Below are 27,642 nucleotides of genomic sequence, written 5' to 3'. Positions count from 1 at the left end.
GTTTTGTGTCTTTCACTATTACAAAGACAAAGAGGCAATTTTGAAATGCACTTGGGAGAAGAGAGACTCTCAGCCATAACGGCTCGCCTATCGCTGTCGTTTAGATCTCCAGCCGATACAGCTAAGTTCTTCGGAATTCTAGATCTCCCCCGTCGAGCGCTACCAGACTGGTCGAATATCCAAAAGCTTCCGAATATGGCTATCAGAGAAAAGTGGCATGAGGCCAAATCTAGACCCTGATCAGTTGAAAACTAGGCTGATCTATTCGCCTTCTTGGGGAATAACCGATAAGATTGGGGGCTGTTGGGGTATATAATTGTTCACCAAAGTTAATGTATTTATTATCTTTGTGGGGGTGAAGGGGTTATTTATTTTTTTTTTTTCTTCCACTTCCACCCCCTTTCTTTTTTTATAATTTTTATTCCTTCCCATCTTCCTCTTCATATACATACATACATATATATATATATATTTGCGCCAGTGCCACTAGGCCCATATTCAATTAACTAAACCTACTTATCTAGTAGTAAGGGGTTTAGAAAGATGTAATCCACAAATTTATTGCTCACCAATTATCTATCTATCTATCTATCTATCTATCTATCTATCTATCTATCTATCTATCTATCTATCTATATATATATACACACACACACACATATATACACACACACACAAATTGGTGAGCAATAAATTTGTGGATTACATCTTTCTAAACCCCTTACTACTAGATAAGTAGGTTAGTTAATTGAATATGTGCCTGGTGGCACTGGCGCCAGGAAGGCCTTCCCTCCCGTCATCCGTGTCTTCTTTTCTCTTTTTTTCATCCTTTTCTTTGTTATTGCCCATTTGGATTGACGCCATCCGTTTCTGACAATTTTCAGTATCCCCTCCTGGAGGATTGGGTTTCTATACACCAATCAACAGAACTTCTTCTTTGGTTCTGTTTTTAAAAAAAAAAAAAAAAAGATAAATAAAATTAATAAAATATTATATATTTTATTAATTTTATTTATCTATTGTGTATATCTATATATAACACCCCCCCCCCCCTTTTTTTAAATTTTTATTATGTCCGAGGTCTCTGGCCCTGCTCACCCTAGCTTTAATATGCAATTTTTTTTATTTTGAACGTATAATGTAAGAGGTTTGAATAGTCCATCAAAAAGGAGCCAGATTTTGGAACATATGCATAAAAAACATGTATTAATTGCTCTTTTTCAGGAGACGCACTTTAAGGGTAACCATCTTCCGAAAGGAATAAATAACTACTGTACTTAATGGTACCATAACGCTTACTGAGAAAAAAAACAAAAACAAAAAACACATGGCGTGTCAGTGGCATTCCATAGAAGTCTCCCGCATCAGGTTGCAGCCTTAAGAACTGACCCAGAAAGTAGATTCTTGTTTCTCAAATTGGAACTGGGACACCGTGTACTAATAGCTAACCTTTATTCTTCTAATACAGGCCAGGTGGCATTTGTCTGTCGTTTATTGGATGAACTGGCGCAGTTTGCTGTGGGCTCAAGTATTATATTGGGAGGGAACTTCAATCTGACTCTAGACCCATGGTTGCCATAGAGTATGTAGAAGACTGGCTGAAATGAGGATGGTAGACCTTTGGAGAGTCCTCCACACAGAGTCTAGGGACTATAGTTACCATTCTGCTGTTCATAACAACTACGGGAGGTTGGACTACCTATTTATATCTCACGGTTTACTTGATTTCGCCCCAAGGGGCTCTATGGGCTGTTTCTTGAGGTCAGACCATGCGCCTGTTTATGGAGCCCTGTCAGGGCATAGTACTGAATGATAATTTATTGGGAGACCCCTCGTCTGAGGGATGTCCGCCAAACTATTGAGACTTTTATTAAAATACATCATATGGATACTACCCCTCTACCTATTTGGTAGGAAGCCCTTAAAGGTGCTCTTAGGGAATATTTATCTTTCATGGATCCAGGCTTAAAAAGGCAGGAAGCATGAGGATAGAGGCCCTCTTTGATCAACTAGATAAATTGGAATGGGATAATAAGTCGGAAGTCCCATTTCAGAGGCCGAAATCTCAACAACACGTCAACTGATTTTGGAGGTACTTGACCAGGCGTATCTGCGCCAAAGAGATAGAATCAAAGGGAAGTTCTATGAAAACGGGAATAAAATGTAGCAGTGGGTTAGTGAGATCATTGAACCCACAAGAGAGTCAATCTTTTATCTATGCTTTAAACTCAACAAAGAAAAGGAAAGTCTATGTGACTAGCAAAATTTTAGAATGGTTTGAGAAACCAACAGGCTTATGAAGCCCTTCCCTGAAAAGCCATTGATAGCTGCTGGGGCTGCGGCAGAAGTCAACGCTGAGCCCCAGCAGGTGAGTATTTTTTTTTTAAACTATTTTAAAAGGCTTTTCAGGGAAGGGCTTATGAAGCCCTTCCCTGCAAAGCCACTGACAGCTGCCGGGGCTCAGCGGGGACTTCTGCCGCTGTCCCCGCCTGTTGGTAGCTCTGATTGTGATTAAATTCCCGGCTGCTGATAGCTCAGAACTACAGAGCCGGGACAGCTCCAGAAGTTGCGGCTGAGCCCTGGCAGCTGAAGGGAGGTGAGTATTGTTTTTTTTTTTGCACTATTTTAAATGGCTTGAAGGAGATTGAAAGTGAGAGAGATCTCTCTCCGCCCCCTCCGCATGGGCTCGCTCATCTCTAGTCTTTAACATTAGAAAGTCCAATTGACATTCACGTTAAAAAACACAAGTGTGTGGGAGCCCTTAGGATTCTTTCTTTTCAGCTAATGCCAACTGCAGCTTCTGTGCTGCCTTACAGACAGAACCAGAAATCAAATAGTATTGGGAGCTAGAGTAGTCCTGACATCACCTGGAAACAAGTTACATGGACACCTACCTAGATGCTCTATAGCTTCATATGCATTTGATGGGAGACCCCCTCCACACGCCTTATCCACAAGATCACAATCCACCAACTCTGCAAGACAGAAATAAAGGACTTATAAGAGTGGTTTTACAAGTATCATCAAACTAGGAATGTGTGATTATAGAAAAGATGACTACGTGTCGCCTGATCATTATATGATCCAGTCACTCTACGTGCTCATTTATACGACTGTGATTTCACAGCGTAATACGCATGCAATGCATGCGCATGATATGCGGAGAAAGCAGTCAATGAAAGTACATTAGCGTGTAAACATTGTGTGTATATACGCTAGGGTGGCCATTATTTTTTTAACTTTCTAAGGCCTCATGTCCACGGGCAAAAGAAGAATTAAAATCCGCAGCGGATTTTAACTCTTCTCCTGCCTGCGGATCCGCACCCCATAGGGATGCATTGACCACTCGCGGGGTAGATAAATACCCGCGGATGGTCAATAAAAGTGATTTAAAAAAAAAAAAATGTAGCATGAAAAAATCTGGACCATGCTCCATTTTCGTGCGGGTCTCCCGCGGGGACGGCTCCCGCGGGCTTCTACTGAAGCCTATGGAAGCCGTCCGGATACGTGGGAGACAAAAATGGGAATTTACTCACCCGCTCCGGATCTTCCCTTCGCCACGGCTCCATCTTCTCTCCGTCGCGGACGGATCTTTTTTCTTCGGGACGTCGCATGCGCGGGGCACGCAACCGACGTGCCCTGCGCATCCGCCGGGCCGAAGAAAGAAGATCCGTCCGCGACGGAGAGAAGATGAAGCCGCGGCGAAGGGAAGATCCAGAGCGGGCGAGAGGTAAGTTTATTCTTATTTTTATGCCTCATGTCCGCGGGGCAGGAGGGACCCGCTGCAGATTCTCCATCGAGAATCCGTAGCGGGCCTGATTTTCCCCGTGGACATGAGGCCTAAAAGTTTAGCTCCCACCCTACCTATCTCATTCCAATTAACAAAAAAACGATCTTTGCCAAATTTTAGAACAATCTGGGAACTGTGAGGCGACCCTCATCGACCATGAAGTTTGGGAATTTTGGGGGGCGTGGTTTAGCCGAACACAAGAATGGCTGCTCAGTCCGGACCTCCGCGATACCAGGCTCTCAAAGCATCAGGAAAGCTACTAGACCAAGCTCTAACTCACCTCACAATCAACTTGGAAACCTCGGCGGTCCTCTGATGTCCCGCTGCAAGTCATACCGAGCCCAGGCAGGGCACCTGGAGGAGTTCTTCACCGCAGCTACCAGATCGCGAGAAAATGTAGCCGAGGAGCCGACACCATCTCTATACCCGCCGGGAGGGGAGAGGGACTCCTCAGAACCGCGCGGCTCTTCACCGCAGAACCTGGCACCTCTCCAAGAAGATCCCGGAGAGGGGAGCTTGAAAGGAGCGTTCTCATGTCGGTCTTCCTCCTGCATGTCTACCTCTCCCAGTGTGGAGGCTCCCGGTAGAGACACACAACAAGCTCACAAAATGGCGCCCGCTCAGAAAGACTGGGCTCATCCTCAAACATCACCTTCAGTCAGTCCACTTGAGCAGCCTAAAAGTACATATATGCCTCCTGCAAATGACCTAATTTCCTCTATTACCACATCAGAAACACCTGCAACTGAAGCATTCGTAGAAGAGATGGTGGTTGCCCTGAGAAACTCACTCCAATCCAGCTTTGATTCTTTATCACACTCTTTAAAAGCAAACCTGGTGGAGCTGGATGAAAGGACCACACATATTGAAAACAAAATGGGAGAGATCCCGCACTCCCATAATGAACTGATCGACTCTCATTACACTTTGACAGAGGAAGTAGATGCGCTCAAGATAAAAATTGCAGACATGGAGGATAGGAACCGTCGCAACAATATTAAGTTTAGAGCAATTCCAGAAAATATTCCGGTGACAGGCATTACTAAGTATCTCCAACAACTAATATTATCCGTGCTCCCCGATGCCACCTCTATGGACTTAACAATCGATAGAGCTTACAGGCTGCCTAAGATTCTGTTCCTAGAGATGTACTCGCACGGCTACATTTCTTCCCTATAAAAGAAGCAGGCTGCAAGCTAAAACTGCTCCCAGCACCCTACTCAGAAATCCGACTATACATAGATTTATCACAAACCACACTTCAAGCCAGGAAGAAGTTCTGTACAATTACTAATGCCCTACGACAAGCAAAAATCCCATATAAGTGGGGCTTTCCCCCAAAACTCATGATCTATAAGGATGGTGTAAACCATGTCTCCTCATCACCAAAGGACGCGGCTCCCACCTTGAAGCTCTGGAACATCAACCTCGCTGCGGAGAAGCCTGCACTGCCAATCAGGAGACCCAGGGTTCCAGAAAAGAATCAATCAGCAAACGACCCGTTTCCCCCTTAATGTTTTGAGAAGACACCCCTTAGACTCCTAAGCATATCTCAGCAAAATAGGTGTTAAAATAAACTTTTAACTACAAAATGCTAACGGGCTAAACTCTCCGTTTCAGCGCTTGTCCCTATGGAAGGAGACTTTGTCGAATCATGCTGATATTTTGTGTGTCCAGGAGACCCACTTCGCTGCCTCCACGTGTCCAAAGAAACTCCTCCAAGAGAGTGGCATTTTGCAGGATACTGTGTTCATAATTCATTATCCATTGACTTACATCACCAAGAGGTGCCTTCTTGTTTTTGCTACAGTCTGTATACAAAGACTGGTAGGACCACCAGAGCCTCAGCTCTGAAACTCTGGGGAAAACTAAAGGGGAGTTTTTCTTTTACACCAATAACAGATCTTTTAAACTTTTATCTAACTTAGATAACCCCATTAACTTATAATCACATGATGCTGATTTGTTGAAAGCACTACTTACATAGTACATTAGGCTGAATGAAGACAATGTCCATCTCGTCCAGCCTGTCTAGCCTCCTGTGTTGATCCAGAGGAAGGTAAAAAAAACCAAGAGCAGAAGCCGAATAGCCTTTTTGGGGAAAAAAAAATCCTTCCCGACTCCCTAATGGCAATCAGACTGTTCCCTGGATCAACCCCTAATAGTTCCTACCTGCCTATATACCAGGATTGACACTTAACCTAAAATTTATAACCTATAATATCCTTCCTCTCCAGAAAGACATCAAGTCCCCTTTTAAACTCCTCTATGGATTTTGCCATCACCACTTCCTCCGGCAGAGAGTTCCACAGGTCTCACTGCTCTTACAGTAAAGAACCCCTGTCTATGTTGGTGATGAAAGCTGCTTTCCTCTAAACGCAACGAATGCCCTCTTGTTACCGTCGTGGTCCTGGGTGTAAACAGATCTTGGGAGAGATCCTTGTATTGTCCCCTCATGTACTTATACATGGTTATTTGATCACCTCTTAACCTTCTTTTTTCTAGAGTAAATAGTCCCAATTTGGATAGCCTCTCTGGGTATTCCAGTCCCGTCATTCCATGTATTAGTTTAGTTGCCCTTCTTTGAACCCCCCTCAAGCACTGTGACATCTTTCCTGAGCACCGGTGACCAGAACTGTACACAGTATTCCATGTGGGGCCTGACAAGTGCCTTATATAATGGAAGGATAATGTTCTCGTCCCTCACCCCTATACCTCTTTTAATGCACCCCAAGACTTTATTTGCCTTTGCAGCAGCTGACTGGCATTGGTTACTCCAGTTTAGTCTACAGTCATCTAGTACCCCAGGTCTTTTTCCATATCACTTTTCCCTAGCAGTGCCCCATTAAGTGAATATTGGTAACATCCGTTTCTCCTGCCCATGTGCATAACCTTACATTGATCACCATTGAACCTCATTTGCCATTTTTCTGCCCAAGCCCCCGGCTTATCTCGGTCCGTTTGTAGCCGTACATTGTCCTCCGTTGCATTAATTATATTGTATATTTTTGAATCATCTGCAAATATTGATATTTTGCTGTGCAGCCCCTCTATCAGGTCGTTGATAAGTATATTGAACAGAGTAGGGCCCAATACTGAACCCTGTGGCACCCCGCTAGCGACTGTGGTCCAATCAGAGTACGAACCATTTATTACCACCCTCTGCTTAGTATAAGTCCTCCACATTAATTTTGTTCTAAAACATTCTGGATGTCAGATGTTTTATTTGGTGCTATGAAGCATTCAGCTTAGCACTGTGCAACTTTTAGCTCACATCAGCAATGTTACACTCTCTTCGGATAGCAGTGCAAAGACTATGAAAATCACATACCCTGGAAACGGCTAACACAACCCCACCTCTTGGGAGATGAAAAACGCAGAACAGAGTAAGGGCTCAGTCACACGGGCGCATCGGAGCCCGTGTGACTGAGCCGTTACTGCAGGAAGAAGACGGCCGTACCTCAAGACGGACGTCTCTCTGCAGCGTTGATGAAAGAACACATGACCGTGTGACTGAGCCCTAAAGGGAAGAGTGCAGAGTGCTTCTACCCCTTCATTGTAGCAATCAATGGGGTCTTCTAGCATCCAGACCCCACTGATCAAACCCTGTAATTAAAAACCAGAAAAAAAAAAAAAAAAAAAAAAAAAGATAGGCACACTTTAGATGCTATGATAATATTTTCATCATTAATTTCCCTCTTAAAGCAACAGTACCTTGTTCAGACAGGGGAAGAAGTGATCCTTTCTTCAAAAACCACTGTCCCTCAATATTTCCAGTTACTGAAAATGCCCAACACGAGCCACACATACCCTATAGAGATAAAAACAAAACAAAACCAAGGTTATACAGTAACATACCATAATGAACATAATTACTAGCGATGAGCGAGTATACTCGCTAAGGCACTACTTGCTCGAGTAATGTGCCTTAGCCGAGTATCTCCCCGCTCGTCCCTAAAGATTCGGGGGCCGCCGCAGCTGACAGGTGAGTTGCGGAAGGGAGCAGGGGAGAGCGGGCGGGAGAGAGGGAGAGAGATCTCCCCTCCGTTCCTCCCTGCTCTCCCTCCGCAGCTCCCCGCCCCGGCACCCGAATCTTTCGGGACGAGCAGGGAGATACTCGGCTAAGGCACATTACTCGAGCGAGTAGTGCCTTAGCGAGTATACTCGCTCATCCCTAATAATTACATAAAAATTAAACAAGAACAGATACATTTGTATTAGTGATGTGATGAAGACATTTGACATTATTAATAACCACTTGAAAAATAACTACACCCATTGCGAAAAAGCAAAGTTCTCACAGCAAATTTATGTAACAGTTGCAAAAGGAATCAAAACAAAGAGATTGGGTGAAACTGACATATTTAAAAATCGACAAAAAATGGGCATCTCTCATATTTTAGAAAATGTTAAGACTGGGCACTACCTGGTTCTTAACTTCAGTTACCGCTCCATGCTCCCTCCAATCCCACTGTGCAGGAGGTGGATCAGTTGGTATCAGAGCCATCTTCATAGGACGAGAAGGCAGGCTAGAGAGTAACGGATTCAGATACAGAGTCCTGAACTCTTCCTCTAAAAGTTACAGATAGTTTGTGTAAGCAACACAAGGAATTTGCAGATAGTGAAGAGTTTACTGTTAGCTGATAGTTAGTGAAGAGTTTAACCCTTTGCAATCCAATTTTGGATTCAGGGTTTCCTAGGGGACTTCCTCTTTCTGCCATTATACAGTGGCGCCATCTGCTGGCTAGAGCGGGTACTGCGGTATGAGACATGCTGGAGAGGCCCCCGACAACTGAGTGGCCACTTATATACAGTAAGAATGCCCTGCCGGACGTCTTCTGACATCGAAGCTGTACAGGCTTCAATCAGAAGGTCTTCAGACATCAGACAGTGGATTGGAAAGGGTTAAGAGTGTGCTGTCTATTAGCATAAACCCATTGTCTGATACATTTACAATTTCCCAAAGACATGATAAACTATCTTCAGCAGTCCTACAGAAATGAATGGAGCAGAAGTATTTACATATGACCACTGCTCCAATCATTATGCAACATTCAGGGCCTTCTGTTCATGAGATTGCAAGAGTCCCACCTGACAGATCCACACCGATCAGTTTTGTGGAACAACCTCTCCTAGAGGTTACAGTAATCCTACTAGGAATATTATGATATTTCCTCTAGAATTATAGAATAGTAGAGTTGGAAGGGATCTCCAGGGTAGTTGGGTCGAACCCCATGCTCAATGCAGGATTCACTAAAAATCACTCTAGACTTTCATTGATGGAGAACTCACCGCCTCTCGTGGCAACCGATTCTACTAATTAATCACCCTCACTGTCAAAAAGTTTTTCCTATATTGAATCTGTGTCTCTCCTCTCTAAGTTTTATCACATTGCTTCTTAGCCCCTTAGCCTTAACCCCGCCCCCATCCCGCCTCTCCTCATTGAAAATAGTGCAGAGGGGCGGAGAGGAGGCAGAGAGGGGGCGGGAGCTCAGTTCCTGCGCCTCGCTCTTCCATCCCCCCCCCCCCCCCTGCACACAAGGAGATCATATATCGGTCCCGGCTGCAGAGAGAAGAACTGCGCATGCGCGGATGAGAAGAGGATTGTTCTCACGCCGACAAGAGCTGCTGCGGCAGGACAAGAAGAAGAGAAGATTCTTATCGTAACCAGGGACGACGGAGGAGCAACACAGGGGGGGGGGGCACCCCTTCAGTTAAGTGCAAAACTTGTGTTTGCTTCATTTTCCATGCACAATGTATATTACAAAGTGCATGGAAATGGGCAAACAGAAGTAATGACATGCAAGGTTTCTGGCTGGACAACCACTTTAAGTCTTTTTCTTATGAATAAGTTGTATCCTTCAAGCCAGCTATTCCAATCATGTGCATCATTCCACCAAGTTTCCGTGATACCTATGACTACATATTTCTCTTCCTGTGTTAGGAGCTCTAATGCTCCTAGTTGGTTTCCCCATGCTCTGTGAATTTGTGTAGAAACATTTTAGTTTGTGATTTAGGCTTTACTTTCCTTCAGAATTTGTTCTTTCTTTCTACTTCTACTAACAAAGTTCTCAATTGTATTCATTAGCTGTATATTTTTACCTGGCCTTTCCCTTCCCTTATTATTCTAGTTTAACCTTCTCCAATCCAATTATTTTTTCTCATTCATTCTCCCCAGCTCCAAATAAATTGGAGCTTTTGAAAATGTATGAGAAAAAATACATTTCCCTGCACCCTCCTGAACTGACAGAGTTCAGGAGGGTGCAGATGCTCACTTCACCATGGGGGGGGCTGCTTACCTGTCCGGCGTCTTCCGCATCCTCCCTTCTGCCTCCCGGCTCGGCGATCATGTGACCGCTGGGGTCAGGTGGCACCCAGCGGTCACATGATCGCCGAGTCGGGAGACAGAAGGGAGAATGCGGAAGACGCTGGACAGGTTAGCAAGCCCCCCCACGGTGCAGGCCCCCGGCTCGGCGATCATGTAACAGCTGGGGGTCTGCTGACACCGGCGGTCACATGATCGCCGGCCGGAATCTCTGTGCATTACATAGCGCTAATTGAGTGCTATGTAATGTGTAAAGGAGAAGGCAGAAAGGGTTAAAAACCCTTTTTGCCTTCTCCTCGGGGGTCCTTGATGAGGACCAGTGCAGGAGTGTATCTGCACCCGATGTGTCTGATGATCGGGTGCAGATGCACTCCTGCACTGCAGTGTCGGGCCTGCCCTGACATCGGAGCTGTGGAGGGAAATTATGATGTCGGGGCAGACCCGACATTGGATTGGAAAGGGTTAAAGCTCTGCTGACGAGTTTAGCAAGCTGCCTGACAATATATATGCTTTCCTTTTCTACGGTCTATTGTATTTTTCTCTAGACAATACTCAGCTTCTCACCTGTGAGATCACTAAATTTTGTGATCCCATATTCAGCAGTTCCCTGGTCCTTTTCTTGAATCTCCTTTGCTTTCTTGAGATTTTGAGAAAATATCTGAAGTCTCTTAAAAGCCTCTGAAAAACAGGATTAGAGGTTTGGGGCAATCATACCAAGGTTGTTATACAAAGAAGGTGATAGATTCTGCCACATGTTCAAGATGAATTCTAATTAACCCTTTGATGACCAACAATACACTTTTTACTGTGGTCACAAAGAGGCTGTAAACCTGCATATACATCTTTTTAAGGTGGTGGCTTAGCTGACTCTACCCTAACAGACAGGAACGGAGAAGCCTCAGATCCTGGCAGTTTAACCTCTTACATGCTACAATCAACAACATCTATGAGGAAAACAGGGGCAAGGGCTCTTTCTGTCACCCATCGGCATCCCGCAGTGCGATTGTAAGGTACCAATGGGTTCCCATGGTAGCTGGAAACCTGACAAAGGCCTTCATATCTGCCATGTAACTTAGCCTATTAGTCCTGGAAAGTCTAGTAGGCTGCTCTTATGGACTTAGTAGAATGCACTAAATAAGTAATATAGAGTACTATCCCAGCAATCAAACAAATTCATCTTTAAATCCTTTTCAGGGACTAAAAAAAATATTCTAACACTAGATTCAATAAAGTTTACAGATGGTCCCCGACTGGCCAACAGGTTCCGTTCCAGGAACCTGTTCGCAAGTCGAACAAATGGTAGTATGGAGTGGGATCGCGGGCGGATCCCGCTCCATACAACGTCAGGTGCCGGCTGTTCTTACAGCAGGCACCCGGCGGCAGCAATTCCGACAAGCCACGCCGCTCGTCTGAACTGTTAACACTTTAAATACTGCTCTGACAGCGGTATTTAAAGTGTTAACAGTTCTAACGAGCTGCGCGGCTCGTCGGAACTGCTGCCGCAGGGTGCCCGCTGTAAGAACAGCCTGCACTCGACGTTCAGGGGGCCTGTACAGCGTCCCACGATGAGATCGCGGGACGCTGTGTGGTTGCTAGGCAGCCGGGGGACCTCCTGAAAGGCCCCAGGGCTGCCTATGGAGAGTGCCCATCAAGCGCACGGCTTGATAGGCGCTCTGCATAGACAGCCCTAGGGCCTTTCAGAAGGCCCCCGGCTGCCTAGCAACCGCGATCTGACCGGACAGGCTTCTATCAGGCTTGATAGAAGCCTGCCCGGTCCCTGCACAGTATGATGTAATGCCATAGCATTACATCATACTGTGCAGGACAGATAGTTCGTATCTTGCGAAATTCGTAACTCTAATGTTCGCAAGTCGGGGACTATCTGTAATGTAAAGGAAAAAAAAAAATCTAGCTTGAAGGAGAAAAAAAACAACATTTATCTCCACAAAAAAACAGATTTCAATGGAAAAATATTAAAACCTTTTTTAAAAGAGCAACGTATTATAATTAGAGATGAGCGAACACCAAAATGTTCGGGTGTTCGTTATTCGTAACGAACTTCCCGTGATGCTCGAGGGTTCGTTTCGAACAACGAACCCCATTGAAGTCAATGGGCGACCAGAACATTTTTGTATTTTGCCGATGCTCGCTAAGGTTTTCATGTGTGAAAATCTGGGCAATTCAGGAAAGTGATGGGAATGACACAGTGACGGATAGGGCAGGCGAGGGGCTACATGTTGGGCTGCATCCTAAGTTCACAGGTCCCACTATTAAGCCACAATAGCGGCAAGAGTGGGCCCCCCCCCCCTCCCAACAACTTTTACTTCTGAAAAGCGCTCATTAGCATGGCATACCTTTGCTAAGCACCACACTACCTCCAACAAAGCACAATCACTGCCTGCATGACACTCCACTGCCACTTCTCCTGAGTTACATGCTGCCCAACCGCACCCCCTCCCCCCCACAGCGCACACCAAAGTGTCCCTGCGCAGCCTTCAGCTGCCCTCATGCCACACCACGCTCATGTCTATTTAGAATTGCGTCTGCCATGACGAGGGACCGCAGGCATACACTGCAGAGGTTGGCACGGCTAGGCAGCGACCCTCTTTAAAAGTGGCGGAGCGATAGCCCACAATGCTGTACAGAAGCAATGAGAAATAGAATCCTGTGCCACCGCCATCTGGAGCTGCACACGTGGGCATAGCAATGGGGAACCTATGTGCCACACACTATTCATTCTGTCAAGGTGTCTGCATGCCCCAGTCAGACCGGGCTTTTTAATTCATAGACACAGGCAGGTACAACTCCCTATTGTGAAGTCCCTGTCGACCCACAGCATGGGTGGCTCCCTGGAACCCACCGGCGGTACACAAAAATATCCCATTGCATTGCCCAACACAGCTGAGGTAGTAATGTCGTGCGTAATACAGGTGGGCTTCGGCCCACACTGCATGCCCCAGTCAGACTGGGATTCTTTACAAGTGGACACATGTAGGTTTAACTCCCTGTGGACCCACTGCCTGGGTGGGTGCCAGGAAGCCACCGGCGGTACATAGAAATATCCCATTGCATTGCCCAACACAGCTGAGGTAGTAATGTCGTGCGTAATACAGGTGTGCTTCGGCCCACACTGCATGCCCCAGTCAGACTGGGATTCTTTACAAGTGGACACATGTAGGTTTAACTCCCTGTGGACCCACTGCCTGGGTGGGTGCCAGGAAGCCACCGGCGGTACATAGAAATATCCCATTGCATTGCCCAACACAGCTGAGGTAGTAATGTCGTGCGTAATACAGGTGGGCTTCGGCCCACACTGCATGCCCCGGTCAGACGGGTTCTTTAGAAGTGTACAGATGTATTAAAAACTCAGTGTGCACCTACAGCATGGGTGGCTCCCTGGAACCCACCGGCGGTACACAAAAATATCCCATTGCATTGCCCAACACAGCTGAGGTAACGTCAGCTGTAATGCAGGTGGGCTAAAAATTAATTTGATTACACTGTAGGCGAGGGCCCACACAAATTGCTGTATCAACAGTACTAATGTACATCCCAAAAATTGGCCATGGCCAGCCAAGAGGGCAGGTGAAACCCATTAATCGCTTTGGTTAATGTGGCTTAAGTGGTAACTAGGCCTGGAGGCAGCCCAGTGTAACGAAAAATTGGTTCAAGTTAAAGTTCCAATGCTTTTAAGCGCATTGAAACTTATAAAAATTGTTCTGAAAAATTATTTGAGTGAGCCTTGTGGCCCTAAGAAAAATTGCCCGTTCAGCGTGATTACGTGAGGTTTCAGGAGGTGGAGCAGGAGGAGGAGGAGGAGGAATATTAGACACAGATTGATGAAGCAGAAATGTCCCCGTTTTGGATGGTGAGAGAGAACGTAGCTTCCATCCGCGGGTGCAGCCTACGTATTGCTTACGTATCGCTGCTGTCCGCTGGTGGAGAACAGAAGTCTGGGGAAATCCAGCCTTTGTTCATCTTGATGAGTGTTAGCCTGTCGGCACTGTCGGTTGACAAGCGGCTACGCTTATCTGTGATGATTCCCCCAGCCGCACTAAACACCCTCTCCGACAACACGCTAGCCGCAGGACAAGCAAGCACCTCAAGGGCATACAGGGCTAGTTCAGGCCACGTGTCCAGCTTCGACACCCAGTAGTTGTAGGGGGCAGAGGCGTCACCAAGGATGGTCGTGCGATCCGCTACGTACTCCCTCACCATCCTTTTGCAGTGCTCCCGCCGACTCAGCCGTGACTGGGGAGCGGTGACACAGTCTTGGTGGGGAGCCATAAAGCTGGCCAGGCCCTTAAAGACTGTTGCACTGCCTGGGATGTACATGCTGCTCGATCTACGCACATCCCCTGCAACATGGCCCTCGGAACTGCGCCTTCTGCCACTAGCGCTGTCGGCTGGGAATTTTACCATCAGCTTGTCCGCAAGGGTCCTGTGGTATAGCAACACTCTCGAACCCCTTTCCTCTTCGGGAATCAGAGTGGGCAGGTTCTCCTTATACCGTGGATCGAGCAGTGTGTACACCCAGTAATCCGTCGTGGCCAGAATGCGTGCAACGCGAGGGTCACGAGAAAGGCATCCTAACATGAAGTCAGCCATGTGTGCCAGGGTACCTGTACGCAACACATGGCTGTCTTCACTAGGAAGATCACTTTCAGGATCCTCCTCCTCCTCCTCCTCCTCCTCCTCAGGCCATACACGCTGAAAGGATGACAGGCAATCAGCCGGTGTACCGTCAGCAGCGGGCCAAGCTGTCTCTTCCCCCTCCTCCTCATCCTCCTCATGCTCCTCCTCCTCCTCCTGTACGCGCTGAGAAATAGACAGGAGGGTGCCCTGACTATCCAGCGGCATACTGTCTTCCCCCGCCCCCGTTTCCGAGCGCAAAGCAGCTGCCTTTATGGTTTGCAGGGAATTTCTCAAGATGCATAGCAGAGGAATGGTGACGCTAATGATTGTAGCATCGCCGCTCACCACCTGGGTAGACTCCTCAAAATTACCAAGGACATGGCAGATGTCTGCCAACCAGGCCCACTCTTCTGAAAGGAATTGAGGAGGCTGACTCCCACTGCGCCGCCCATGTTGGAGTTGGTATTCGACTATAGCTCTCCGTTGTTCATAGAGCCTGGCCAACATGTGGAGCGTAGAGTTCCACCGTGTGGGCACGTCGCACAGCAGTCGGTGCACTGGCAGCTTAAAGTGATGTTGCAGGGTGCGCAGGGTGGCAGCGTCCGTGTGGGACTTGCGGAAATGTGCGCAGAGCCGGCGCGCCTTTACGAGCAGGTCTGACAAGCGTGGGTAGCTTTTCAGAAACCGCTGAACCACCAAATTAAAGACGTGGGCCAGGCATGGCACGTGCGTGAGGCTGCCAAGCTGCAGAGCCGCCACCAGGTTACGGCCGTTGTCACACACGACCATGCCCGGTTGGAGGCTCAGCGGCGCAAGCCAGCGGTCGGTCTGCTGTGTCAGACCCTGCAGCAGTTCGTGGGCCGTGTGCCTCTTATCGCCTAAGCTGAGTAGTTTCAGCACGGCCTGCTGACGCTTGCCCACCGCTGTGCTGCCACACCGCGCGACACCGACTGCTGGCGACATGCTGCTGCTAACACATCTTGATTGTGAGACAGAGGAGGAGGAGGAGGAGGGTGCTTTAGTGGAGGAAGCATACACCTCCGCAGATACCAGCACCGAGCTGGGGCCCGCAATTCTGGGGGTGGGTAGGACGTGAGCGGTCCCAGGCTCTGACTCTGTCCCAGCCTCCACTAAATTCACCCAATGTGCCGTCAGGGAGATGTAGTGGCCCTGCCCGCCTGTGCTTGTCCACGTGTCCGTAGTTAAGTGGACCGTGGCAGTAACCGCGTTGGTGAGGGCGCGCACAATGTTGCGGGAGACGTGGTCGTGCAGGGCTGGGACGGCACATCGGGAAAAGTAGTGGCGACTGGGAACTGAGTAGCGCGGGGCCGCCGCCTCCATGATACTTTTGAAGGACTCCGTTTCCACAACCCTATACGGCAGCATCTCAAGGCTGATGAATTTTGCGATGCGGACGGTTAACGTTTGAGCGTGCGGGTGCGTGGCGGCGTACTTGCGCTTGCGCTCGAACACTTGCGCAAGCGACGGCTGAACGGTGCGCTGAACTACACTGCTGGATGGGGCCGAGGACAGCGGAGATGAGGGTGTGGGTGCAGGCCATGAGGCGGTAGTGCCTGTGTCCTGAGAGGGGGGTTGCATCTCAGTGGCAGGTTGGGGCACAGGGGGAGAGGCAGGGGTGCAAACCGGAGACGGTGAACGGCCTTTGTCCCACCTTGCGGGGTGCTTGGCCATCATATGTCTGCGCATGGTGGTGGTGGTGAGGCTGTTGGTGTTGGCTCCCCGGCTGAGCTTTGCGCGACAAAGGTTGCACACCACTGTTCGTCGGTCGTCAGGCGTCTCTGTGAAAAACTGCCAGACCTTAGAGCACCTCGGCCTACGCAGGGTGGCATGGCGCGAGGGGGCGCTTTGGGAAACACTTGGTGGATTATTCGGTCTGGCCCTGCCTCTACCCCTGGCCACCGCACTGCCTCTTGCAACCTGCCCTGCTGATGCCCTTGACTCCCCCTCTGAAGACCTGTCCTCCTGAGTAAGCGTTGCACACCAGGTGGGGTCAGTCACCTCATCGTCCTGCTGCTCTTCCTCCGAATCCTCTGTGCGCTGCTCCCTGGGACTTACTGCCCTTACTACTACCTCACTGCAAGACAACTGTGTCTGATCGTCATCGTCCTCCTCACCCACAGAAAGTTGTTGAGACAGTTGGCGGAAGTCCCCAGCCTCTTCCCCCGGACCCCGGGAACTTTCGAATGGTTGGGCATCAGTGACGATAAACTCCTCTGGTGGGAGAGGAACCGCTGCTGCCCAATCTAAGCAGGGGCCCGAGAACAGTTCCTGGGAGTGTTCCCGCTCCTGAGCAGGTGTCATTGTAGTGGACTGAGGAGGCTGGGAGGAAGGAGGAGCAGCAGACAGAGGATTCGGATTGGCAGCAGTGGACGGCGCAGAACTGCGGGTAGACGATAGGTTGCTCGAAGCACTTTCTGCCATCCAGGACAGGACCTGCTCACACTGCTCATTTTCTAATAACCGTCTCCCGCGTGGACCCATTAATTGGGCGATGAATGTGGGGACGCCAGAAACGTGCCTCTCTCCTAATCGCGCAGCAGACAGCTGCGACACACCTGGATCAGGAGCTTGGCCTGTGCCCACACCCTCACTTGGCCCTCCGCGTCCTCGGCCACGTCCACGTCCACGTCCTCTAGGCTTACCCCTACCCCTCAGCATGCTGTATTACCAGTGATTAGATTTCCCAGGCAGGAAATAAATTGGCGCAAGACTGCAGGCCAAATATAATTTTTGCCCTTTTTGGAAAACGAAAGGCCCCACTGCCTCTAGTGAATGAATTATCTAAGTTTAATAACTGTGCTGTGTCCCTGCTTATGTGTCACAGAACGTGAGGGTAGCAGAGTTATTATAACTCTTGGAGAGCAGGTATTTTTTTTCCCAATTAAGGAAAGCAAATGGCGAACCCAGCAGTAAAGCGTAGCTGGGTGCGTATGATTTAGCAATGTTTTTCACGCAGCTCACACGTCTACACAGGCGTAAGGACGGACACAGGCTGGACAAATAGATTTGTTTTCAGTTTTTTCCCACCAACAGGCAGCACTGCGTATATTCAATGAACCTGCGAAGTTTAATAACTGCGCTGTGTCCCTGCTTATGTGTCACAGAACGTGAGGGTAGCAGAGTTATTATAACTCTTGGAGAGCAGGTATTTTTTTTTCCCAATTAAGGAAAGCAAATGGCGAACCCAGCAGTAAAGCGTAGCTGGGTGCGTATGATTTAGCAATGTTTTTCACGCAGCTCACACGTCTACACAGGCGTAAGGACGGACACAGGCTGGACAAATAGATTTGTTTTCAGTTTTTTCCCACCAACAGGCAGCACTGCGTATATTCAATGAACCTGCGAAGTTTAATAACTGCGCTGTGTCCCTGCTTATGTGTCACAGAACGTGAGGGTAGCAGAGTTATTATAACTCTTGGAGAGCAGGTATTTTTTTTCCCAATTAAGGAAAGCAAATGGCGAACCCAGCAGTAAAGCGTAGCTGGGTGCGTATGATTTAGCAATGTTTTTCACGCAGCTCACACGTCTACACAGGCGTAAGGACGGACACAGGCTGGACAAATAGATTTGTTTTCAGTTTTTTCCCACCAACAGGCAGCACTGCGTATATTCAATGAACCTGCGAAGTTTAATAACTGCGCTGTGTCCCTGCTTATGTGTCACAGAACGTGAGGGTAGCAGAGTTATTATAACTCTTGGAGAGCAGGTATTTTTTTTTCCCAATTAAGGAAAGCAAATGGCGAACCCAGCAGTAAAGCGTAGCTGGCTGCGTATGATTTAGCAATGTTTTTCACGCAGCTCACACGTCTACACAGGCGTAAGGACGGACACAGGCTGGACAAATAGATTTGTTTTCAGTTTTTTCCCACCAACAGGCAGCACTGCGTATATTCAATGAACCTGCGAAGTTTAATAACTGCGCTGTGTCCCTGCTTATGTGTCACAGAACGTGAGGGTAGCAGAGTTATTATAACTCTTGGAGAGCAGGTATTTTTTTTTCCCAATTAAGGAAAGCAAATGGCGAACCCAGCAGTAAAGCGTAGCTGGGTGCGTATGATTTAGCAATGTTTTTCACGCAGCTCACACGTCTACACAGGCGTAAGGACGGACACAGGCTGGACAAATAGATTTGTTTTCAGTTTTTTCCCACCAACAGGCAGCACTGCGTATATTCAATGAACCTGCGAAGTTTAATAACTGCGCTGTGTCCCTGCTTATGTGTCACAGAACGTGAGGGTAGCAGAGTTATTATAACTCTTGGAGAGCAGGTATTTTTTTTTCCCAATTAAGGAAAGCAAATGGCGAACCCAGCAGTAAAGCGTAGCTGGCTGCGTATGATTTAGCAATGTTTTTCACGCAGCTCACACGTCTACACAGGCGTAAGGACGGACACAGGCTGGACAAATAGATTTGTTTTCAGTTTTTTCCCACCAACAGGCAGCACTGCGTATATTCTATGAATAATAACTGTGTTGTGGCCCTGCCTATACAATTCTTTCCCTGCAGTATCAATGGAGGGTGCAATGCTCTGCAGAGGCGATTTTGAGAAGCCCAAAAAAAATGCAGCACAGCCAACAGCAGCCTGGACAGTACTGCACACGGATAAATATGGCCCTAGAAAGGACCGTTGAGGTTCTTGAAGGCTACACTCACTCCTAACACTCTCCCTGCCTATGCAGCACTTCTGTCCCTAATGCCAGGTGCAACGGTCTGCAGAGGCGATTTTGAGAAAAAAAAAAAAATCCCACTGCTAACAGCAGCCAACACACAGCTATCAGTGGCCCTAATAAGGACCTTTGGGGGGTCTTGAAGCCTACACTAACTACCAATTCTTTCCCTACAGCAGCTCCGGTATAAACAGCACTGTCCCTCATCTAACTCACACCGCATCTGAGGCGAGCCGCGGGAGGGGCCGACTTTTATATTAGGCGAACACCTGATCTCGCCAGCCACTCACAGCAGGGGGGTGGTATAGGGCTTAAACGTTGCAGGGGGAAGTTGTAATGCCTTCCCTGTCTTTCAATTGGCCAGAAAAGCGCGCTAACGTCTCAGGGAAGGAAGTGAAAGTAACCAGAACACCGCATGGTGTTCGTCACGAATAACGAACATCCCGAACACCCTAATATTCGCACGAATATCAAGCTCGGACGAACGCGTTCGCTCATCTCTAATTATAATAGGTATTACTGCATTTGTAACGACCCAAACAATGAAAATATTTTAATATTTATCTCGCATGGTGAACAAAAATTATTTTAAAAAGTAATGCTAGAATAGCCATTTTTCTTTTGTTTCTCTCCCATAAAATATATTAAAAAGCAATCTAAAAGTCACTCGAATCTCAAAATGGTACCAAAAAAACTGCAACCTTTCCTGCAAAAAAACAAGCTCAAATAGCTCCATTACTAGAAAAATAAAAATGTCATGTGGCAATGTAGATTAAATTGTTTTTCTCTAAAAACGTGTTTTTATTGTGCAGCAGTAGTAAAAAAAATAAATAAAATAATAATAATTCTATATAAACTTGGTGTCGCAGTAATTGTGCTAATCCCGATAAGAAAGTTATCATGTTATTTTTACTGAAAAACCTAAAAACAATGGTGGAATTTCTGAACGCTTTTTCCACCCCCCTTTCACCCCCCGAAAAATGTAAGAAAAGTTATATAACATTTAACTTTAGGGTTAAATGGCCAGATAAGACATGACCTCCGTGAACTCCTGCTGTACTCCCAGTCATTTTACTCCCATGCCCCTGCAACCCACGGGAAAAGCACCTCACAGCAGCAGAACGGGGCACAGGAGAGCTGGCAGGTCAGACTCGGCGGCTGAAGACAGAGATAGCAGAACAATGGAGAGCTTTCTCAGCGTCCCATATGCTGCTGCCGACATATCCAGATGGCGCCAGAATCGGAGAGGTCTAAGATGCAGGAGGCTCAGGTGGAGAGCGTGGATGCAGCGTGTGCACCACAGACCATGACCGGAGCAGTGGCGCAGAAAGGTCTTTCCTCACAGGGTTTACCAAGTCCCAGCAGCCATGGGGATACAATGGACCCCCACCACAAAGAGATTGAGTACTGCCAGCACTGTTAATACCAGCTCACCTGCCAGGAAGGGACACTACTCCCCATAGCCTTCTTTGTTACAGCCCCAAGCATCTGACAGAGGTTGTAGCCCAACCTGGGACATGGCAGCAGCACAGCCAGCACCAGCTCTCCTGCCAGGAAGGGACACAACTCCCCACAGCCTTCCATGACACAGCTCCGAGAGACAAAACAGATCTCCTCACCCACAAAGGCTAATCTCTCATCATTCTGCAGGACCTGGCGTGCCATACGCTACAATTACGAAAGGCTCTGAGGCCACTGCTGGTGGTACTCAAAGATCGAGGGATCACATACCGTTGGGGCTTCCCTTTCTCACTATTGGCTGAAAAAGATGGGAAATCAGTGATCCTCCATACTCTGGGCGACCTACCCAAATTTTTAGGAACATTTGAGCTTCCAATGATTGCACTCCCGGAGTGGCCCACAGTTCCGACGCTGCCCGCTCTGGCCTCCTGCGATTAGTGGTGGGTTATGCAGCCCAAAACAGCGAGGTTGTCGGCGATGAAGAGAGCATGCAACTTAATCACATCCACCATGGAAAGTCAGCAGGGTTTCTTCTGATGGCTATATTTATGATGTTCTTGGACTTTGCCTATGTGGCATAGGAAGTGGACTGCCTTTATGTCTTCTTTCTTCCCCCCCGCCCCTTCTCCTATGAGAAGCATTACATTCTTGTTGCCCCATGGGGCCTACTTTGTCATCTGAATCTAGGGGACGTTGGGCCACGTCAGCAACCAAGAGAGGGGGCTAGAGCTACAGCTATAAGGCAATGCGGCAACCGTCAGCAACATCTGTATTTCAATGTTTAGTTTATTATTAGAGATGAGCGAACTTACTCATTTCGAGTAATTACTCGATCAAGCACCGCGATTTTCGAGTACTTCAGTACTCGGGTGAAAAGATTCGGGGGGCGGGGGGAGGCGTGGCGGCGCGGGGGGTAGCAGCGGGGAACAGGGGGGAGCCCTCTCTCTCTTCCCCCCACTCCCCGCTGCAACCCCCCACGGCGCCCCCCGAATCTTTTTGCCCGAGTACGGAAGTACTCGAAAATCGCGGTACTCGGGCGGAAAAGGGGCGTGGCCGAGTACGCTCGCTCATCTCTATTTGTAATCCATTTTAACCCATTATTCCACCTATTTATATTAGCTTTTTTCCCCTAAAAATTCATTATTCTCTCATAATTAATTCATATGAAATAATATGTTTATTTACTTACAACACACCCCATGAGTACTATATAGGACCGTTTATTAAATTATCTTCATTCCTGGTATTCAATTGATATACAACAAATCTGTCTGTGTTCATTCCTGCTGGGAATTTACTATCTAATGTGAGAATCCAAAAGGCTTCTCTTCTGAGAACAATTGATCTGCTTATTTTACACCTCCTAGGACTCTTCACCTTCTCAATACCAAAAAACGCAAAACTTTCAATGTTACCTGCATGGACTTCCAAAAAAAATGTCTGGCTGCACCCGAGCCACTTGGGTTAGAATTTTTTATTTGCCTCATGCGTTCTGAGAGTCGAGTTCTAATCTTTCTTATGGTGCAATCTACATAGTATCTTTTGCACACAGTGCATGTGATAACATATACTATGTTCTCAGAGTCACAATTTTAAAAAAACGTTGATCTTAAATTCTCTACCTCCATCACTACCGATTAATTTATCTTTTTTTAGACCCAAATGGCACACATTACATCGAGACTTTCCACAATTGAAGAAACCCTTCAATGACATACAATTATGGATGAGTGAGTATACTCGCTAAGGCACTACTCGCTCGAGTAATGTGCCTTAGCCGAGTATCTCCCTGCTCGTCTGTGGCCGCCGCAGCTGACAGGTGAGTTGCGGCGGGGAGCGGGGCAGAGCGGACGGGAGAGAGAGAACTGCCCTCCGTTCCTCCCTGCTCTCCTCCGCATCGGCACCCGAATCTTTCGGGACGAGCAGGGAGATACTCGGCTAAGGCACATTACTCGAGCGAGTAGTGCCTTAGCGAGTATACTCGCTCATCCCTACATACAATGTTGTTTTTTTTAGTTTTTTTTAATCTTTGATATGTATAGGCTGGGTTCCCTACATTTTTATTTCTCTTTGCCACAACCATAACCCCTTCCTCAATTATACTGTTCACGATTTTGTCTTGTCTTAAAATGGGCAACAATCTGTAGAATAGTTTTCTGATGTTCTAGAAATCATTATTATAAGCTGTTGAAAAAACTATGCCCTTGTTTTTTCTATCCAACATGGTTGTTTTTTTATTTTTAAGTAGATTTTTAACAGGTTTGTATCCTCGTTCCTCCAGCCTGCAGTATATTTCCCTCTTTCTCTATCCCCATAATCTACTGGGTTGCTGCAGGTTCTTTTCGCCCATATGAATTCCTGTAAAGTTTGTAGAGTCTGCATTGCAGATTAACCATCTCGGGTGAAAAAATTATGAAAAAATAATACGAACATAATAAGCAATGAAAAATAAATGCATTATATATGAAATAATGATAAAACAGATTTTACAGTAGAATAAAAGTAATAAAGTTATTGATAAATATATAGAATGAATATATTTAATAACAAACAAGCAGGAAAAACAGCCGATACATGACTTATCAATTGTTTATAAAATCATTTACATGTCATCACAAATAGGCATTTTAAAACAATATAAGGCCTCATGTCCACGGGGAAAATCAGGCCCGCCGCGCGGATTCTTTATGTAGAATCCATAGCAGGTCCCTCCTGCCCCGCGGACATGAGGGCTGAAAATCAGAATAAACTCACCTGCTCCGGACGATGCGGATCTTCCTTCCTTCTTCGGCCGGGCACATCCACCGGGCCGAAGAAAGAAGATCCGACCGCGAAGAAGGGAAGAACCGCATCGTCCGGAGCAGGCGAGTTTAATTCTGGTACGGGTCTCCCGCGGATCCGGACAGCTTCCATAGCCTTCAATAGAAGCCTACGGGAGCCGTCCCCGCGGGAGACCCACACGAAAATGGAGCATGTCCATTTTTTTTCCCGCACGCGGATCCGCGCCTGACGGGAAAAATGACATCCGTAGGTATTTAACAACCCACGAGTGTCCAATGCATCCCTATGGGCGCGCGGATGAGCGTGCGGGAGAAACGCTGCGGATTTTAAACCCATGGACATGAGGCCTAAGGCTAATGTCAGAGTAATGTATTATAAAGAACAATAGTAAACACTCACCTTCCGTATGTATCGAATATAAGGCAGGAGTTATACTCGTGCTTTGCTAGAGGGAGCTAAGCAAACTCCAATATTCGGGGGGGGGGGGGGGGGGGGGGGTCAGGGTGGGACAGAGGGAACACAAACTTGCACTGCATGCTGACGACCGACTGATCTTTGTCACCAACCCCAGAGTGGCGCTTTCTTGCACATTAAAAGAGTTTGAGATGTATGGGAGGCGTTCTAACTTTAAGGTGAACTTAACCAAATCAGAAATACTTCGTGTGAACCTTCCAGTACCTGAGGTGGAGGTGCTAAAGCCCACGTTCTCCTTTGCATGGAAGGAGGATGAGATCCTTGGAATCATGGTCTCAGTGGATTTAGACAACCTTTTTGAAAGGAATTACAGGCCAATTCTTACTGCACTAAAAGCTACTTTTGATAGATGGAGGACTCTACCATTGTCCTGGTTCGGAAGGATCAACATCTTGAAAACTTGATCGCAACTTGGTTGGGTCAATCCAACAAGTCAGGGCTGATCACCAACGTGGGCCCTTTCACCCCATTGGTGGGCAACACGGACGTCCCGCCATTTTTCCGGGGCACCTCCCTGATGGAAAGAATAACAGACCCTGTTCCTTGGGTACGTGACTTTGTTGTGGGCACAGGTATCAGGTCCCTATGGGATATATTAGCAGGTGAGGACCCCCCGACCAGAGCGTGGTATCAATACCTACAACTGCATCATTAGATTAGGTCACTAGGTAACATACAATCTCTTGGGTGGCCTTTAACTTCCTTTGAGAACCTGTGCCTTTCGGCTCCAGAGAATCTATTCAGGATCTTCACGTTGTACAGACTGCTTTTGAAGAGTGACATGGAATGGGAGTAGGACGTTGGAACAGAACTGGGCACGGGATCTTGAAAGCAAACCCTCAAAAGGAGTTGTGGAGGAAGGCTTATGCATTGACCCATAAAATGAACGTGTCCAGTAGGGCACAAGAACTTTTGAGTAGGTGGTACAAGACACCAGTGGAGTTGGCCAGAATTTACCCTCAGTATCAGGATACATGCTGAAGGTGCCTTCAGGAGAGAGGGACCTTTATTCACCTGTGGTGGTCCTGTCCTTTTATCTGGCCCCTGTGGCGGGAGATTGGTGCTCTTTACACCTCAGTTTGTGGGAACTCGATAAATTATCACCCCGAAGATTGCCTTGTTGTCAATGATTCCAGGCTCTCTGCACCGAACTAAGAAATCTCTGCTGAGATTCTTCTTACTTGCCATGAGGCAGATCATTCCTAGGAAGTGGAAGTCCACCGTTGCTTCCTCAAGGCTGATGTGGCTGGAGTCCTTAGACAATTTGAAATATTTAGAGACGAATTGCGTTACACTAAATTTTATGCAACATGGGCTAGCTGGATCCAGTTTCAGGCCTCATTAGGATTAGACTTGTGGCAAGCTAATGGGATAACTCCGCCCTCATCCTCGTGTCATCATATGACTCTCCTGTTGACCCCATAGGATTGTAACCTGTTTAGTAAACCCCAGCCGGAAGACATAACTAGTTCCTCCATCTCCCCCACCTGCTCTTCCCCATTTTCTTATCACCCCCATACCCTCTTTCCTCTCTTCTTCCTGGTTTTTCTTACCTCCTCTTTAATCTTTTCTTCTTCTTCCTTTTACTCTCTTAAGTTTAGGAGTTTTTTGTTATGTTGAACTTATAGATAAAATAATTGGCTGCTTAGCCATGCGACTATAGATTATGTCACACTAGAAACGGTCTGTATTCTTCCCAGTCATTGATGTAATCTTATGCATTCGTGTACATCTTATTTGAAGAATTGGCAGCTGAATAAAATTATTTTGAACCATAAAATATACAACTCATATCAAAAAAATACCAAGACCTCATATGGCTAAGTCAACGACTTATGTCTCTTGCAATGCAACAATGAAAATCAGTCTTTAACGCACAAAATAGGCTGGTCACTAAGGGGTTAAAGGGAACATATCATTTGTATTTTTTTTACTATTGAAAACCAGACTGTGAAACATTTTACATTCTTCTAATCTGTTTTTATTTTCTAATTCTAAATTTCTGATTCTGTTATCTGTACATGGCTGGCATCTTGCCCGAGCTGTAGTTAATAGGGATGAGCGAGTATACTCGCTAAGGCACTACGCGCTCGAGTAATGTGCCTTAGCCGAGTATTTCCCCGCTCGTCCCGAAAGATTCGGGTGCTGCCGCGGGGCGGGGAGGAACGGAGGGGAGATAGGTGGGGATACGCTGTGCCCATCACCTATTATGAATGATGGCTATGTAAAGGCATTACTTTTCATTGTAACCATCCAGCCTGCGATGATGAGGACTACTGAAACTATCTCTACAGAAGAGGACGTTTCAACCTGTTACTACAATTAGTGGCAAGTATGAACAGCGAGATTGGTTTTTGAAAATATGGATCATGATGACATCAAAAATTAATTAAAAAAAGAAACAAAATGCTTAAAGGGTTTGTAACAGAATCGCAAGTTATAGGGGATAATTTTCTGATCAGTGGGGGTCTCGCCACTGAGACCCCAATTGATCCTGAGAACAAGGGGCACGTGTCTTACCCCCTTCTTCCTCACTGAAGACTTACTGCACCCCCTGCAGTGAGGAGGAGACTGACTGGAGCAATGGTCACCCAAGTAAGCTGGAGCCCGATTCCTTTTCATTGCGACTGCCAAGACGGACAAGCAGCAAGTACCAATGAAATGAAAGAAGCGCTGACCGCACATGATTGGCCAGTGCTCCATTGATTCTGAGGTCACAGCGGGATAAGAAATGATCCCAAAGCGACTGTCAGAAAGGTAGAAGTTTGGTGGGGGACTCAGAGGTGACCCTCCCAAATCAAAAAGTTATCCCCTATCCAATGCATAGAGAATAACTTCAGATCCTGGTACAACCCCTTTTAAGAATATGTTTAACATAACAACTTGATTTATACAATAGAACATCTTCTGATGATCCATTGTATGATCTCCCTTTAAGGCCAACGTAAAGGACTCACCTTCATTGTCTTTGTATTTTTTATTGTAGGTTGTTACAAAGTCCTTAAATAATGATAACGTTTCCAGCAGCTTGCCCTAAAACAGGAGTCACCAGTTTAGACTTCACAAGCATAAATCTTCTCTAGTAACAGAAGTATGAGGACAGTAAGGAATGTGGTTGGACACAATAAATTATACCTCTGATTTCATGGAAAGTACATCGTCTTCAGGGAATGCTTGATTTGTCTTCTCTATAAGACCTAGAGGGACATAAATAATAAAAGATTACACAGAAGGAGAAGCTGGGATGGGCAGACATGGTGATGGACCATACAACCACAGAAATGTACCAACCTTCTGGAGAACATGTTTTCTCCAGTACTTTGGTCTCATTTACCCATGGAAAAACAAACATGGAATATTTGCATTGTATTTCCTGTAAAACAAAATAAAACATTAAAATGAACTTCTTTCATTTGACAATCACCAATAAAGAGCTTGACATCTAAATACTAGGTTTCTGAATATGAACTCAGTAACTACGGTTTGCA

General features: G+C 46.8%; 1 protein-coding gene across 2 annotated transcripts in view; it reads right to left on the bottom strand.

Moving 5' to 3' along the window:
- LOC136582227 (cathepsin F-like) overlaps window positions 1-27,642 on the bottom strand; it is a 62,269-nt gene that overhangs the window by 27,537 nt on the left and 7,090 nt on the right. For both annotated transcript variants that reach the window (XM_066583102.1, XM_066583103.1), the window contains exons 3-9: window positions 27,446-27,527; window positions 27,290-27,351; window positions 27,112-27,187; window positions 10,680-10,793; window positions 8,217-8,362; window positions 7,505-7,601; window positions 2,895-2,975 (exon numbers count right to left, since the gene is read on the bottom strand). In XM_066583102.1, the coding sequence (XP_066439199.1) occupies window positions 2,895-2,975; window positions 7,505-7,601; window positions 8,217-8,362; window positions 10,680-10,793; window positions 27,112-27,187; window positions 27,290-27,351; window positions 27,446-27,527 (658 nt within the window). The remainder of the gene's footprint in view (window positions 1-2,894; window positions 2,976-7,504; window positions 7,602-8,216; window positions 8,363-10,679; window positions 10,794-27,111; window positions 27,188-27,289; window positions 27,352-27,445; window positions 27,528-27,642) is intronic.

Source organism: Eleutherodactylus coqui, chromosome 11 (genome assembly GCF_035609145.1).
Source record: "Eleutherodactylus coqui strain aEleCoq1 chromosome 11, aEleCoq1.hap1, whole genome shotgun sequence".
Taxonomy (NCBI): domain Eukaryota; kingdom Metazoa; phylum Chordata; class Amphibia; order Anura; family Eleutherodactylidae; genus Eleutherodactylus; species Eleutherodactylus coqui.
This window is presented reverse-complemented; position numbering and strand designations above follow the sequence as displayed.